The 16,138-nt window shown below is 37.9% G+C and overlaps 1 protein-coding gene across 1 annotated transcript in view; it reads right to left on the minus strand.

Moving 5' to 3' along the window:
• The window catches only part of NEDD1 (NEDD1 gamma-tubulin ring complex targeting factor), a 35,821-nt gene extending 19,959 nt beyond the window's left edge, over positions 1-15,862 (minus strand). Inside the window, exons 1-5 of the mRNA XM_054574672.1 lie at positions 15,787-15,862; positions 13,359-13,502; positions 11,107-11,201; positions 7,143-7,259; positions 3,119-3,259 (exon numbers count right to left, since the gene is read on the minus strand). Coding sequence (XP_054430647.1) covers positions 3,119-3,259; positions 7,143-7,259; positions 11,107-11,201; positions 13,359-13,494 — 489 coding nt within the window. The 5' untranslated portion in view covers positions 13,495-13,502; positions 15,787-15,862. The remainder of the gene's footprint in view (positions 1-3,118; positions 3,260-7,142; positions 7,260-11,106; positions 11,202-13,358; positions 13,503-15,786) is intronic.
• Positions 15,863-16,138: the final 276 nt, after the last annotated feature.

A 16,138-nucleotide genomic window follows, 5' to 3' on the forward strand; every position in this document is an offset into this window, starting at 1 on the left:
CACCACAAAAATAATAAAATAAAATAGACCTCATAGATTCTTAAAGTCCATGAGGATTAAACAGCGTTTCTGCACAGACCCAGGTACGTAGTACCTACTCCAACTGTTTTCACAGGTTCATGACTCCCACACTCATTGCTGTTTATGGACCTACTCAGTCATCTTTTACACATATTTTTTAAAAGACCCATAAGTAACCACACTGATTCCTTTAAATGCCTCCCCTTCATCTCTTTGATAACAGATATTCATTTCTGAACTTTCTACATCCATTAAATCATCTCTTTAGAAATTATTAACAGATTATCCAATAATCCTGGATAAACAAAGTTATTAATCTACAAAATTCTATTTAAAATAAGTATACATTAATTTTAGTATCAGCAGCACTCATTAAGTCCTTATCTTGTTCCATATGCAAGCTATTTCTAAGAAAAAATATTGCCAAGAAGCTTAGGAAAATCCTAACATTTTAAGCAACATTGCTCTGTCCTCCTTACAACACATTACGTAAGAGTGTGTGTGCTTGTGGAAGACAGCAGTTGTTTCTAAATGTAAAAAATCTATCACTCACTACGATCAGGTATGGCAAACTTTTTCTTAAAGGAACAGGTAGTAAATATTATACACTGTTGTTCTGCAAAAGCAGTTATAAACAATAAATAAATAAGCATGGCTGTGTTTCATTAAAATTTTATTTACAAAGATAAAGCCAGCCCATGGGTCATATAGTTTGCTCATCCTTACTATAAATATTTGGAGGAGTAAAAAACCAAAAACACACCTATGAAAAAAACCTATCCATAATCCCACCACCTAGAGAAAAACCGGTTAACATTTTGGGGGATATTTTTTAAATCTAAGAAATCAATAAAATAGATCCACTTTTTAACTGCTTTAAATAAGGCTACAGTTTGAAAAGGCAACTCAGGTTCACCTATTTGTGAGCCTAAATCGCTGAACTTGCCAAAGAGCGACACGCATGCAATTACAAGCCAAGAGGTCTGTCAGCACTGGCAGCTCAGCAGAGGCAGGAAGGCTCTTTCCCCTGCAGAAATACACTGTGATCCACACAAAACTAAGAGCTTCAATTCTGCTCACACACTTCAAAGGAAGATTCTAAATATATTTAGGCAATCTCATTTCCAATATGAAATTCATTTTAATGCAGAGTCCATGAGACTTCATTGTTTTTCTCATTTTTGCTAAGAAATCAACTTGATAAGTTTTAAGGATTTCAAGTTGATTGATATAAACAAAAACAGAAAATTTTTAATTTACTCATTAGATCTGCCGTACCTCCATATTTTTTTTTTCAGTAACACAGACTCTATGGTAAAACTGATCAACACAGGAACTGAGCTGATTAACAGTGTATTTGAATTGAATTATATCAAATTTTGGACAGACCTGACATTTTTATTAATGTTTAAATTTAAGAAATGAATATTTAATATATTTGAAATCTTAAATTAATTTTGAGAAATCTTAAAAATAGTTTTCAAGATCCAGCATACAAAGTCCCACATATCAACACTATGTTCAGGTGTACCTTTCCAATCTTTTCTCACATTGGCCATATATAAAACCTCATGTAATTTCCATATAAAGTATCCCTCTCCCAAAGTTCTATAATAGCCTATTAAAATCTCTACAACCTCTAAATATATTCACCCATTCACATATTTACGGAGGATCTTTTCCATGTAAGGCACAAAGCTGGACAATGGCTGAGGACAAAGAAAATAATATATGGCTCAAACTAGAGTAAGGACATGGTAAGAGTTAACCCTAATACAAGTCCGAATGAAGTAATTAGTGAGGAGGCCAGTTTATATTTTAGTACAAATAAAACAATCAGTTAAGCCTTACACCCAGCTGCAATCCTCCCTTCTTTAATTTTCCCTGTTATTCCCAGTCAGATAACTTTGTCTCACTGTTCCGAATCACTGTTAAGACTGTTTTATAGCAATCACCCATATTCTCATTTATATGTTTCTCTTTTATTCCTCAATAAATATGAATCTTGAGAAGATATTTTTCTTCACCTTTTTAATATCCACTGAATTTTCCTTAAACACTAAACATACACTATTCAAGTAATGAACTTAAAAACTGCTTTTCAAATGTGAGGTGCTCCCATATTTTATCTAATAATAAGTATGGCCACAGTGATTACAATAAGAAGTAAAGATTGAAGAAGCTGCACCTCATTGGAAATTTCTGTGGAGAATTTCATGGAAAGTTAGCCAAAAATTAGATTTCTTGAGAAACTAAATGTATTCTTTTAAGAATTTTATAGACTAATTTGTACAAAGAAAAGTGTCAAATTTTCCTTTATAAAGTTTCCCCACATACTTCTGTATTAAACTGAAATACCTGAATAAGCTTTGATACATTAACTATCATATACTTAAAGAAACAAAAACCAAAACTCCATTTACCCTGTGCTTAAACACACCCAATTATTACATGTCTACCAAAGAGAGTATTTTTTTAACATAATTATCTATCTTGTTGCTAACACAGTTTGAGCTATGCAACGTTTCTATAATTGTAATGTCATAGACAGATTAATATCCATGCTGTGGGTTTAACCTATTAACACTATTTGTGTTTTGTTACATATAGTTATCATCTAGGAGCATGTTATATTCAATGGCCTAACTGAACTCAATCAAGTAAGCATATTCAATCCAGTATGAATTCGCTTGCTATTTGAGCATTTTTAAGCACTACCATTAAAAAATAGCTGTTTTTCAAGCAAGCTAAATATAAATTTAAAATATACTGAATTTTAAAACCTTTAAACTCATGTGTTACATAAGAGTTCAAAATCTATCTTACCAACTTTATTTTTACTTTTTATGCTGACTGTGGGATATGCTAATTGACTTTAGAGAGGGAAAGGGAGGGAGAGAGGGAGAGAAATATCAATGTGAGAAACATCAACTAGATGCCTATCACTCGTGCCCCAACAGGGACCTAACCCGCAACCTAGGGATGTACCCTGACCAGGAATCGAACCCACAACCTTTCAGTCTATGGGACGACACTCCAACCAACTGAGCCACACCAGCCAGGGCTCAACTTCACTTTGAATAAACCCATACTGTACCTGGTTACTACCATGACCAAAAGGAGTACCAGATAAATTAGTGGTTACACTGTGCAAAATAATTTCACCACTGATGGATCCAGAAGCAATGTAGCAATCATTCCAATTATATGTTACACAAGTTACTTCATCTTTATGATCCTGAAAGAAAAAAAATGAAAGTAAGTACAGTGCGATATAGCCTTAAAAGGGCACATTTTCATGTTTTTGTAAATTTCATGTTTTATAAATATTATCTATTTGTCAATCTAATATTTAACATTTTCCTCAAATAACCTAAAAATATTACTCAAATAAGCAGGAAACTATCTGATCAACACCAAGTCTACTCAGGAAACAGAGGTTTATTTTTCATAACCATAATAATGATCAGGTACTCTGAAACAAGACACGGAAAGGAAAGGTTATTTTCTAAAAGGCAGTAAGTCTACCTTAAAGAATATACTTCGACTGTCAAGTAACATGCACCGCAAGTTGACAGGGGAGTTCCTGCCCATGAGAGCATCACTGTTCGACTGAGGACGATAGGACATTTACACTAACACGAAAATGGCAGAACAAAGAGCTAAGTATATGGTAGAGGCAAAGTGTCAAGAGGAAAGAAAAAGAGGCATCACTGTGAACTTAGCTGGCAGAAGAAGCTTAATGAAGTTCAACCTTAAAGAAAGGATAACAATGGAATACTAAGCAGCAGAAAGAAACAAAGAACTACAACCCTTCTCAACAGCATGGATGGAACCGGAAAGCATTGTGCTAAATGAAATAAGCCAGGCAGTGAAAGACAAATACCATATGATCTCACCTATAAGTGGAACCTAATCAACAAAACAAATAAGCAAAATAGAATCAGAGACATGGAAATAGAGAACAAACTGACAGTGACCAGAGGGCAGAGGGGAGGGGGATGATGGGAGAAAGAAGGGGGAGGGTCAAGAAGCTTGTATAAAGGACCCAGGGACAAAGACAACGGGGTGGGCGGGGGAGAATTGAATGCGGGAGGGGGGGTGGGAGGGCAGGAGAGAGTAATGGGGGAAAAATGGGGACAACTATAACAGAACAACAATTTTTAAAAAAGGATAAGATATAAATTAGGGGAAGGGGAGAGAAACCAGAGACAGAATCATGGATAAAGTGAGCTTTTTGATGGTTACCAGAAGGGAGGTTGGATTTGGGGAAGTGGGTGAAAAAGTGAGGAGATTGAGAAATACAAACTGGGATTGAGGGTAGGAGGTGGGGGTGGGTGGGGCAGGGGAAAGTGGTGGTGGGAAAATGGAGACAACTGTACTTGAATAAAAAAAATATTAAAAAAAATAAAAAGAAGTACAAATTGGTAGTCACAAAATAGCCATGGGGATGTAAAATACAATAAAAGAAATGGAGTAGCCAAAGAACTTATATGCAGGACCTATGGCCCATGAACAAAGGTGAGCGGACTGCCCGAGGGGAGTTGCGGGGGCGGGGTTGGGAGGGGAAGGGGAAAAGTTGGAACACCTGTAACAGCACAATCCCTAAAATATTTTTAAAAAGAAACCAGACACTGCAAAACGGAAGAAAGCAAAAAACAAATGCCCCAAAGCCAGAATGAGCAGGGTATGTTTCAAAGATGATAGCAGCTTCTTCCGTTTGCTGAGTACCTACTAATGCTGAGAGCTTTATATACTATTATTAATCCTTAGAACAAGCTTGGAGACAATGTCATTTTTCCCATTTCACAGATGAGTTGACTAAATGAGGCATAGAAAGGTTAAGAAACCTGCGCGAGCTCACACAACTGCTAAGAGCCGGGATTCAATTCCAGGACAAACTCCAAAGCCTATCTGCCTTCCTCTATATTCAGCTGTCTCCCAAATGCAAAAGGGAATTCACGTGAAGGAAATAAAACTGTTTGGTCTTAAACAAAATGAGTTCACAAGGTCTATGTTTTCCAACATCAAATCAGAGATACCTAGCAGGAACATAGAAAAGTGATTAGGATTAGGAGTATAGTTTTTAAACAGTTTGGTGTCATACTGTAATAACATGAACAAACTAATCTTTGTAGCTAATTACAATTCGATTAATGTAATATCAAGAATAGTAACTATGATATTCCACTTTACATTATAATTTTTATATTTAGTAACTATATTATTACAACTTTTTCAAATGGTCCTTCAAGTATGTTTAGAGATGTCTTTACATTTTATTCCTTTTCTAAATCAAAGAAACAATTGCTATCCTGAGGGAGGGGAAATGATGAGAAAAAAAAGAAGAGTAAACATTTAGTGCATTGTTCCCACCTGGGAAATTAAGGACATGAGGTCCAATACAATTTCTAAGACTTTGTAAACAGACACTTTCTTATTACCACTGTGGAAAATAAGTCATTCAGTAACCATTTATTAAGCACCAACCAAGTGCCAGAGTTTGTGTTGTTACCAGAAAGAGCACTGCAAGCAGGATCCCAAGGTGACAGATTAGATTCCCCACTATCACAATTAGTCATTGTTAATGAGTGAATGAAGGAATGAAGTTCTAAGAGTTTCAAACAATGAGAAGAGAAAAAACCATCTGGAGTAATGGGGAAAGGGAAGGATGGAAAAATGGGTGAAGTTTTGCCATACAGTACAGTGAAATGGGGGAAAGTGAGGCTCCTAAACTGTGTGACAATATGTGACAAAACTGGCCATGGGCTTCTAAACACTCCTCAGTTTGGCAAAACGTTCCCTGTTCATAGCAAGGATATCCCTCTAAATAACTTTAATTCCATAATTCATAATTTAAAAGGTTAAACAATGACTATTTGAATCTGCTTCTCATCTTTGCCATTACTAGTTGTCAGATACTAAACAAGCTCTTTAACACTCTGCGCCTGCGTTTCTCCACTTTTACACAGGAATGGTGCTACCTGCTCTGCAGAGTTGTTGAGATAAGTAGAATAAATATAGGTTAAGCACAGTGTCTAGCATATAAAAGACTAAAAAATTTACTATTCTCATTTTTGACAAGCTTTTGATTTTACTTATGACTCTTCAAAGTTTAGCTAATACCTAAAATAACAAACTTCCAAAGATAGTATTTTAAACAGCAATTACAGGATTACATTTCACCCTGGTTAAGACAAAGCCATTCTTCCGTTTACCATTCCTCTAGTAAGAATTAATTCAATAACATTAAGATACATAACAAAATGATAATGATGTCTGGTGCTTTAAAATAATCTGTGTGTGTGAGGATGAGGGAGTAGACGAGGGCATAGACACAACGTATTGGCCAGGAGCTGATCGTCATTGAGGTCAAATGATGAATATGTGTGTACGTGTAAATGTGTGTAGAAATATATAAACACATTTAAATTTTTCATATTAAAACTTTTTAAAAAGACATATAAAAATTAAAAATAACTTAAAAATGAACTCCTAAATATTAAAAAGACACAATAGTGAAAAGCAGAATTCAAAAAAATCATCACAGGTCAAATATGTGAAGAAAATTTTTATTTTCTGAAACTGCAAAAAGTTAACTGAAGATATACTAATTGTAAATAGTAAATTATTTTAGAAAACATTTCATTATCAAGATGAAGATACACCCACACAAAAGTAACACAAACAGAAGCAGCAAATGTACTAAAGAAAAGGCCAACTCCCCAACTCTAACGACCAAACAGACTAGACTCCCGTCATCCCCAAACCAGGTTTTTCTCTAAAGCGCCTTCAGAAACGTCTCTGATGAGGACGAAACATTCTTCAGGAAATGTGAAGGAAGAGGTTCATTCGAACAAGACTAGAACTAAGTGAAAAAATACAACGTTTTAAACGCCAGTATTATGCCTTAGTGACATACACGGAGGAAAAACAGACAGAAATATATACACACAAGTTTTTGGCTAAACAGCATCTTTATTTTCCCTAACAAATCTCACTTCTATTCTAAAGCACCTTATTTTTTACCGTAAAAGATCAACGTTAAAAGAAAAATTTGATACATAACACACTGTGAAATACCATTTCTATAAGGATTTGAAAAAACCCAAGTTCCTTACCTTAAGAGATCGATGAACTCTTTTTGATTTTAAATCCCAAATGTTAACAGTGTTATTCAGGCCTCCGCTTACCAAATACATAGATGTGGAATTTAAACAGACACATGTCTGCTTTTGCTATTAAAGGAAAAAAAAGTTACCTTAATTTAATACAGCCCAGAGATGACTTTCAAGTGTTATTCAATACTTAGTAAGCACTTGATAAATATTTGTTGAATTAAATGCTATAAACATGCTAATACTTATACTAAAAATTCACCTCTAATCATCTTCCACATGGATCCAACAGCTGGTAAGGAGTTCAAAAAGGCTCCAAGGAAATCAACCAGACTCATGCTCTCTCCCATACACCAGAGGTGACAGAGGAAGCTTAGGAAATATCAGCAAGTCTTAGCTTCCCATCAGGGCTTACTTGACCTTAATATCTCCTCCAAATAAAACCTGCTCTTGCATTTCTACAGGATACCTTGAATTACAATCAACCCACAGCTCAGAAAGCACTAAAGGTAGGGGAGACTTTAAAGGATGTGTAAATTACTCATTTTACACATAGGGAAAGTTTTATAGAGAGAACAAGATACTTGCCCCAAGTCTCATGGCAAATCTCCCCCTAAGAAACCTAATTCTCAAACATCAAGTCATGGGAACTTGACTCTACAGTCTTCCCCATGTCGGTAAGGAGAGACACATCCATACAGTTTCTCAAAATAAAATTCCAGAATTACCTTTGATTCTTCATCCTCCCTCCCTCCAATCTACCGTAAATTCTCTACACTCTAACACTAAAATAAATCTCACATGGCCCCCCATTTATCTGTCTCTACCACTAACACGGGAATCCCAACCCTGCGGAGCAGCAAGAACAGCCTCCTAAACACTGGTCCTGCTTCCACTTCTCCTTCTCTTTGTCCTGTTCTCCATAACAAGGGTGACCTTTAAAAATGTAAATCTGATCCTGTCTCTCCCGTTTAAAACTCTTCAATGGCTTCTCATCAACCCTAGAACAAATCCCAGGCTCAATAGCCCAGCTACTAAAGCCCTATCCCACCAGTTTCCTCCTCCACCTCTAATTCTCCAGACGCAATGACCAAGTGCCTTTCTTAAACGTAACTACTCCGCATTGGCCCCAAGGCTTCTACAACATCTACTCTTGCCTAGAAATCTAGATTCCCTGAACCTTGGCTGAAGGGCTTCTTCTGGTCATAGACAACACCTTAAATGCCACCTAACGTAACTTGCTATCCCAACATCTTATTTTAATTGTCTACGTAACAACTTATCACTATTTGGGTGATCCATTTACAAGTTTATGCTCTGTCTTCCACCCGAATATCACTTTCATGAGAGCAAAGATGATATATGCATACTTGGTAAAATATTTATAAAATGAATGGATAAAAACACAGAGGCCACCAAGTTTTTCACACAATAATTATCTATGAGTGTCATCACCTGGTAGTGCCCATCTGTTCGAACACAACGTTGCAAGTTTTTTTTCCTATTTAACCTTCAGGTGCACTTTTTAGTCACGTTAATGGTTTTACCTCCAGTTGGATACTATGGGAAAAGACAAATGAATTCCAAAGGGGACATATTTGTGACTTACTTAAAAGTTAAAAGGCAAGCTCTGTAGGTTTAGGCAAGTCATGTCACTTTTCTGGGCCTGAGACAGGAGAGATGAGGACTAGGTTACTGTCCCTACCTTGGGAGTGCATGCATCTCACAAACAGCCTCACGTAAACGCAAGACAAGCACTGGGTTCCTAAAAGGGTGGCGAGGGCCATCCACCCCCAAGGTTTCTTACAGCTTCCAATTTTGATCAAGAATCCAAATTACTAACACACACAAAAATATAAAGAGCACATGTTTCCATATAGTAGGCATAATTCTCTTGTAGGCACCATACTAAGAACTGATTTTGGTCTCAACAGACTAAAAAGATTTAGAATCAGGTTATCACTGCAAATCAGGGCAGTTTGCTAACAGCTATAAAAATAACCTATAAAGAAAACACACAAGAATGATGTCCATCAAAGATCCATATATTAGGATTCTAATTGTCAAAAAACAACTCAGGTTATTCTTAAGTGCTCAGAACAAAAGCTATATTTATAGCTGGTTTACTCTGATGATAGATTTTTTTTTATGTTAATATATTATTAAAGTAGCTAACAAACTTAATAGAAATTAAGTAGTTATTACAGGAATCCTGTACCCAAGATACAAACAATGGGTACAGTTTTTAAAATCTAAAAACAATAGCTGGTCAAAATTTCTAGATTATATAGTAGCCTATCATATCCATTACAATACTGTTGATACCAATCTGCCTACCTTAAAGAAATAAACATAAAATCAAAGAAAATTAATATCACCTTAAAAGCTCTACTCAAAAAATGTTTAAGTGAGAATCATATTTTCCCACCTAGGAAAAGTCTAATATCTCAAATAGCACATGAGTGAAAAGACTAAGATCCTACAAAATAAAGGTTTCAAAACACGTTACAAGGAATTACTAATAAAGGCTAATGAACCAATGTTTGCAAATAATGTTTACAAGTAAATGAAAGCCAATTCAAATTATAACTATAATGCCTCCACTTCATCCACATGCATTCTGATGTGATTTCTTAACTGTGGGAAAGGGAGCTATACCAACTGATGTGGAATAGTCACAAAATTCTTAGAACTGGGTCATATTTGTGATTATCATCTATTTTCATACTTTAATAATGAAAACAAAAAGTTATGAAACTGGTTCTAAGGCATAATGCATAAAACCAGTATAATGTATATTGTGGTGGAAGTGGAAATCAAAATTATTTTGATATTCATATTGAATAAAACAAATGTCTGTCATCCGCCTCTGACACGATTTAAAGATTCAAAGATGATGATGAAGAGGCTTTGCCTGCTCCTGCAGTACAGACATTGTGACTTTGGTCAACTAGGAAGGCTCTCTGCCTCCACTGTAGTTAACTGAGTTTCAACAGGCAGAGAGCCTGTTGAATTCTCCACCTTTAGCATTCTCTCTGGCCCACCCTCCAACACATACAGGCTGGAAGTGAAGCCTAGGTCAGTCCCAACTGATGCTGACAGGAAATTTTAGAAATCAAAAGTCCTTTTTGAATTAGATGAGTTAATATGCCACTGTCCTGCTCTGCTCTTTCCAATTGGGTTTCTCCCTTATTCCAATGTGTAAAATTAGGACTATAACATTAGGGTCTGATAGGAAAAATCTAAAACTTAAAAAACAAGCTACCAACTACTTGTACCTTTTTATTTAGATCATATTTTATTTGAAAGGGAAATAGCTTGGAAATAAGTTCCAACAGATTGGAAGTGAGGTAGCCAGCAATATCCTGAATCCGAGGGATTATTAACTTAAAAAACAAAAGGATAAGAAAATAATATGCAACAAAAGCTCCATTTCAATTCTCTGGGACCAAAGCTCATTTTGACAGCCACGTCCTTTGCCAGGAGAGCTTGGGGAGGGCTCAGGCAGACCCTTCGGTATCAGGCAGACAGAAGCAAAAACAGAAGGCTCCCCTCAGACAGAGGTCTTGAGCTGATTGGCCTCAGCCCAGCGTCAGCGAGGACAGGGCTTCATCATCAAGGCTTTACGGTCAATTCACCCTCGTGACTTAAGTGGGACTTGGTCCTAAAAGAGCAGCAATACCAGGGACCCTCCCACAGAGGAAAAATGGAGAAAGCAAGTGCCTATCCGACAAAATCTGAGTCCTTGACTACCCCCCTAGGATCCAATATTATTTTAATTAGATGTTTCAGTACCTATCTCACCTAGAGTAACAGTTAGGGTATTATTTTCAGCTTAGGTTAAGAATAACGCTTTTAAACACTTTTATTTTTAGTTACAAGCACCACAATAAATAAGCAGTTACCACCTAAGTAGAACTAAGATTTTAAGTTTTGCATGTGTTGTTTCTTTTTTAAAATCACTTACCCCTTCACCAAGCTCTAAAAGTGGAACAGGTTTACATTTGCAACTTGAAACAACAATTTTGTCGCCACTGGAAGATGCTGTCACCAGAAAGTTATCTAAATGAAGAGTTATGGAGTATAAAACAGTCCATGAGCATCTCTAGCACCAGACTATTAATATAAGAATTGTGATGATAAAAGGGCTACTTCACCCATGTGAAATATGATTCCATTTTCAAAGAGTAGGCTAGAAGGTCTAATTTTATCCTTTAAGAATGAAAGCATAATAAAACTATTGTCTTCATCATATATTAATCAGCCTTTTCATCTATAAACACTGCTCAAGACAGTCATTTATTGATGCAGTGCTGGGTACCCATTTAAGCTAGGAAGCAAATACTAGTCTCCTATTTTTGTCCACTAAAAAAGTAAAATCTGGTATTTTCTCAGAATATTTTTTGTAAATGTCTCAATCTTAAATGTATTAAAAATAAAAATTACAGTAAATAACAAGAATAAATAAATGTCGCTATATATCAACTACTTGTAAGAGTTTTATTTTAAATTAAATGTAAAGTATTTAAAGTTTAATATTATTAATACAGAAAGAAAAAAAGAAAGATAATACGAGAGGGTAAAAAACCAGAAAACTAATCTCCCTGGCACATCATCATTAACCCTGTCTTTGGAATCCATGCAAGGTGGGGGGTGGGCCCCAAATTTCTGAGTCGGGGAAGTCCCTGTTCATCAACAACTAACCTCCATGTAATGGATCAAAGCTTCATTAGGAATCAGAGTATACGAAGGCTTCCAGCACATATCTACTATGCAGGAAAACTACACAGAAATAAGACCAGTTCCCAAAAGGTCATACGATCCCCTGTCATAGTCACATCAGTTTTACTGACAGACCATTAAGGGGTTTATCAGTAAATGCCAACTCTTAATAAAACTCCTTGGGTTACAAATAAACCAGAATAATAAATCTTACTAAGAACTGCTACTTTTGTTTTAAACAGTAAGTAACAGAGAAAATAATAACTTCTAAACATAATAAAAACCCTTGCATATTTGTCACTCTCTTTAAAACATTTCCCCTAACTACATACCTGGAGAGTACTTTAAATCTGTAGTCACTTCACCGTGAGTTTGATCAATAGAGCACCGAAGTCATTTATTTTGCTACTATAACACAAATTCAAGAACTGATGATGAAGTAAATTTAATAAGAAAATGCATCATTTCTGTTACATATTTGCAAGATTAGGTTGAACAAGAAAACTTCTAATGGTTTTGTTCATGAGTCCGTCACGGTTTAAACCTTTGATATTTTTATTTTCATCAGCATGTAGAGTATTAATACTTTGGTATTGATATGATCAGACACACTGAAACTTAATTGTTATTTAAGAAACAGTGTATGAGTTTTACAAAAGAATAATTTCTAGCATACCGATTAAATAGAACATCTCCATATAAAAAGTGATGAGTATTTTGTTTACAGCAGTGGTTCTCAACTAGGCAGAAGCCAGAAAGGCTTCTAAACATCCTCTAATGCACAGGATAGCTCCCGAAGCAAAGAACTATATGACCCAAAACGTCACTGATGCAAGGCTGAGAAATCCGGGTTTACAGGCTTCATTGCCTCATTTATTTTGTCCACATAATAGGAGTATACCAAGACAGGGAGGATGTGAATCAGAAACATTAAAAGCTTAGGAAAATTCAATAATTTCTCTGAATGTCTGGGCAATGAGACTATTTTCACCACAAAAAGGAAGAGAAATACAATAGTATGTCAGAAAGATGGGCATGTTGGACAATTTTAATTTTTATCTCCTACTCTAACCTTTTCTTCTGCCTTTGAGTTCTACCATTAATTTCCAGAACAGATCCACAAATATTTAAGTGTAGACACAAAAACTCATTCCAAAACCTTTCAGAATTTTTCCCACAATTACCTACTTTATTCCATTTGATTCAATAACAAATTTTAGATAAAACTAATTCTATGGTCTGGATATAATAATTAATATACAGGCATATATATTAATAGCAGTGTTTTTCAATGTGGTGGGCTGCAACTAAAATTTTTACAAATGCAATCAAGAGAAATTAGTGTGTATTCACATGATATACTGTTTAGTAAACTCATGTTTCTTTTTACCTATCTTTCATAGCTACGCAAAATATATTTCTCATTATGGGTTTCATGCAAAAGCTCCAGTGGTTGTTAAACCTAACAAAAAGTGGTTATTTTTTTTTAAAGGATACTATTGCCGCTCCAACACATTGAGCTGATTCCATGTGGTGATGTGTGTGGGTTGAATTTATCCACCAATGTCATAGATGAAGCATCCCATATTTTAACATCATCTCCCGATGAAGCAAATCTGAGGTTTTCCTGCATGACTGCACCTATAAATAGTTTAAAACAATATATTTTTAAAAACAAAGATAGGAAAAAAGAAAGTTAAAATGAAGTCTAATCCAAAAGGAGAGACACTACTGTCTGCTTTTGTTCCCAAGAGTGCGCTCACCACAGCGTAGCTGGAGTGACCTTTCTAAAATGCGAACCAGATCATTCTCTCACTTGACCCTTCCCATGGCTCTCCACAGCATCTACAGTGAAACCAACCTTCTCGGCATGCTTAACGTGACCTAGCCCGGGCGCAACTCCCTTCTCTGCAGCCGCGGGGCTTACTGGCCTTCTTCTCGCCTTCCATTTGCTGCCCCCTCTAGCTGGAATGCTCTTTCCGCCAAAGTCCCATGGTCATCTCCTTCACCTCATTCCTGTCTCAGCTCCAACGTCTCCTCCTCAGAAAGGCCTGCGTTGACCAGCGTGACTAAAGCAGCCCCACACCAGTTGCTCTGTATCTCCTTATCCCGTTTCATTTTTTTCATGGCACTGCCTCCTACCTGCAATTCTTATTTTACTCATAATGTCTGCCACCACCCAAACGGAGATCCTCAGGACAGGCATTTTGTCTGGCTGTTTATCATCAGTCTGGAAACATTCCTGGCACACAGTAGGTACTCACAAGTAAGTGCTGGAAAGATAACTTCCTTATCTTTTTAAAATGCATCATAAACTGTAGCACTCCTGCACGTCCGAATCCAGACACTCCAGTTTTCCCCCCAAAAAATCCCAAAGTTAGCATATAGAGCCAACAGAGATGTCACTAGTCCCTATACCAATTCTTGATCTACAGTGTCCTCTCTCATATTATTTATTCACAGTATATAGTTCAAACACATAAAGCTGACAAAGTGATTTCACAAATTAAGGCAATCCAGAAGAGAAAAAGCAAGAAAGCTGCTGTAGGCAGACACTTTAAAGAGCAGCAAATAGTAATTCATGACAAGTTTAAAAAAAAAATGCTCAAAAACACATGGGAGGAAGAAGGAAAAAGAAGGGGACCTAGAACTATATTCCTCCAAGCCTTCCTAGTGTGAACAGTTCAAGAATACAGCACAGAATTAGTGATGTCACAGACAGGGTCCCAAGTCATCAACAAAACATCACACTTACGTCCAGTATACCTTATTTCAAAGGACAAGTTAGAGGAATAATAAATTACAGGGTTTCAAGAGACGAAAAAAAATTTTTTTGATCTGCTTATAAAAAAGTTAAAACTTCTGTTAACCAGAAAAGTCACTTACATGATTCACTATGCTTCATTCATCAGATAAATACAGTGCTATTAAAAGCCGTTAGAGTTATCTGTTGCAGCGTAGGCATAGTGTTTGGATTTGGTGCCTTAAGGTGTAGTAATGTGCCCGTTTGTTTCCCTCCTCAAGGAACAATAAAGTGCAGCAAAGGCGATCTCTAAACACAGTCAACACAACTGAAAGATGTCGTCACGATAATCTTACACCATTCCTGTTGAGCGGTGTGGTGTGATGGAACGATCACTTACGCCTGGGGCTCAGAAAAAGTGGGTTCAAGCGATGTGCCCCACGGCTTGGGAGACAGTGACTTCGGCCAAGTCATTTAATGTGTTTCCTTCCCTGAAAGCTGAGCGGGGAAGGGGACCATCTGCCCATCTACCTCCGTCTTCTGAGAACAGCCCACACTGGAGGGAGAGGCATTAATTACATAAGTCTTTCAAAGTGGGTCCCATAAAGAGGGAGCAGTCAGGACACAAGGCGATTAACAGACGGCCAGCTCCGATTTGGGAATAACAGCTACGTGAAACAACTCCATTCTGACGCTTAGTTTACACCGATAAAAGTTCTCTAACTTTCATTCACCAAAGATGCATTTTACTTGTAGGGGACTTGCTCAACTGGAGCTACCTTGTAAAATGCATTCAAATGCCTACTAAATGAGTCATAGTTGGGAGGTTTGCAAAAGCGGGGACGGACTGCGGAAAAGCTGCAAACTTTTCGGAGGCAGGGCACCCTCCAGAGCCGCCACCAACGTACCCTAGCTGACCCGGGCCACCTCTCAGGCAGAGAAAGAGGCTGTCGCAGACGGCGGTGCGCGACCCCGGCCCGCGGCTTCCGGGAACTTCCGCGCGAAATCCGCCGCCGTGCTCCTGCCCCGCAACCGTCCCGACCGCGGGACCAGCCCCGGCGCGCGGAGCCCCGGGACCTCCGACCCACCTCCAGAGGCGGTCGGAGGGCAGGCAGGGTTGGGGAACTTTCAAGAACACAGTAGGCGATGGCCCACCGTAGCCCTGCCCCTACAGAACCTCACCTCTTGGTAGCGGCACACCGGGGGCCACAACTCGGCCCGGTCCCGCGCTGGGCTTCCGGCTCCCGCCCCGACTGTTAAACTTCAGCGGCCGGAAGTCCCACCCTCAATTACGTCACCAGGCGCTACTTCAGGCGGTGGCTCCGGATCGCAGGGCTGGGTGGGAACAGCGGGCCTGCGCGCCTCTCTTCGCGTCCCAGCTACAGTGCTCTGGCCACAAGCCGCTACCCGTTTGTCCTATGCGCGTTCGCTGCCTGCGTGTGTGCCAGGCACTGGGCTTGACTCTGGGAGCGCAGGGATGCAGTTAAACGCTCGTGGTCCCCGGCTCCGTGGAACTTGCAGTCGCAGGCCCAGC

Source organism: Pteronotus mesoamericanus, unplaced genomic scaffold (assembly GCF_021234165.1).
Source record: "Pteronotus mesoamericanus isolate MK-2021 breed Mesoamerican mustached bat unplaced genomic scaffold, CSHL_Meso_final contig_263, whole genome shotgun sequence".
In the NCBI taxonomy this organism is placed as follows: Eukaryota; Metazoa; Chordata; class Mammalia; order Chiroptera; family Mormoopidae; genus Pteronotus; species Pteronotus mesoamericanus.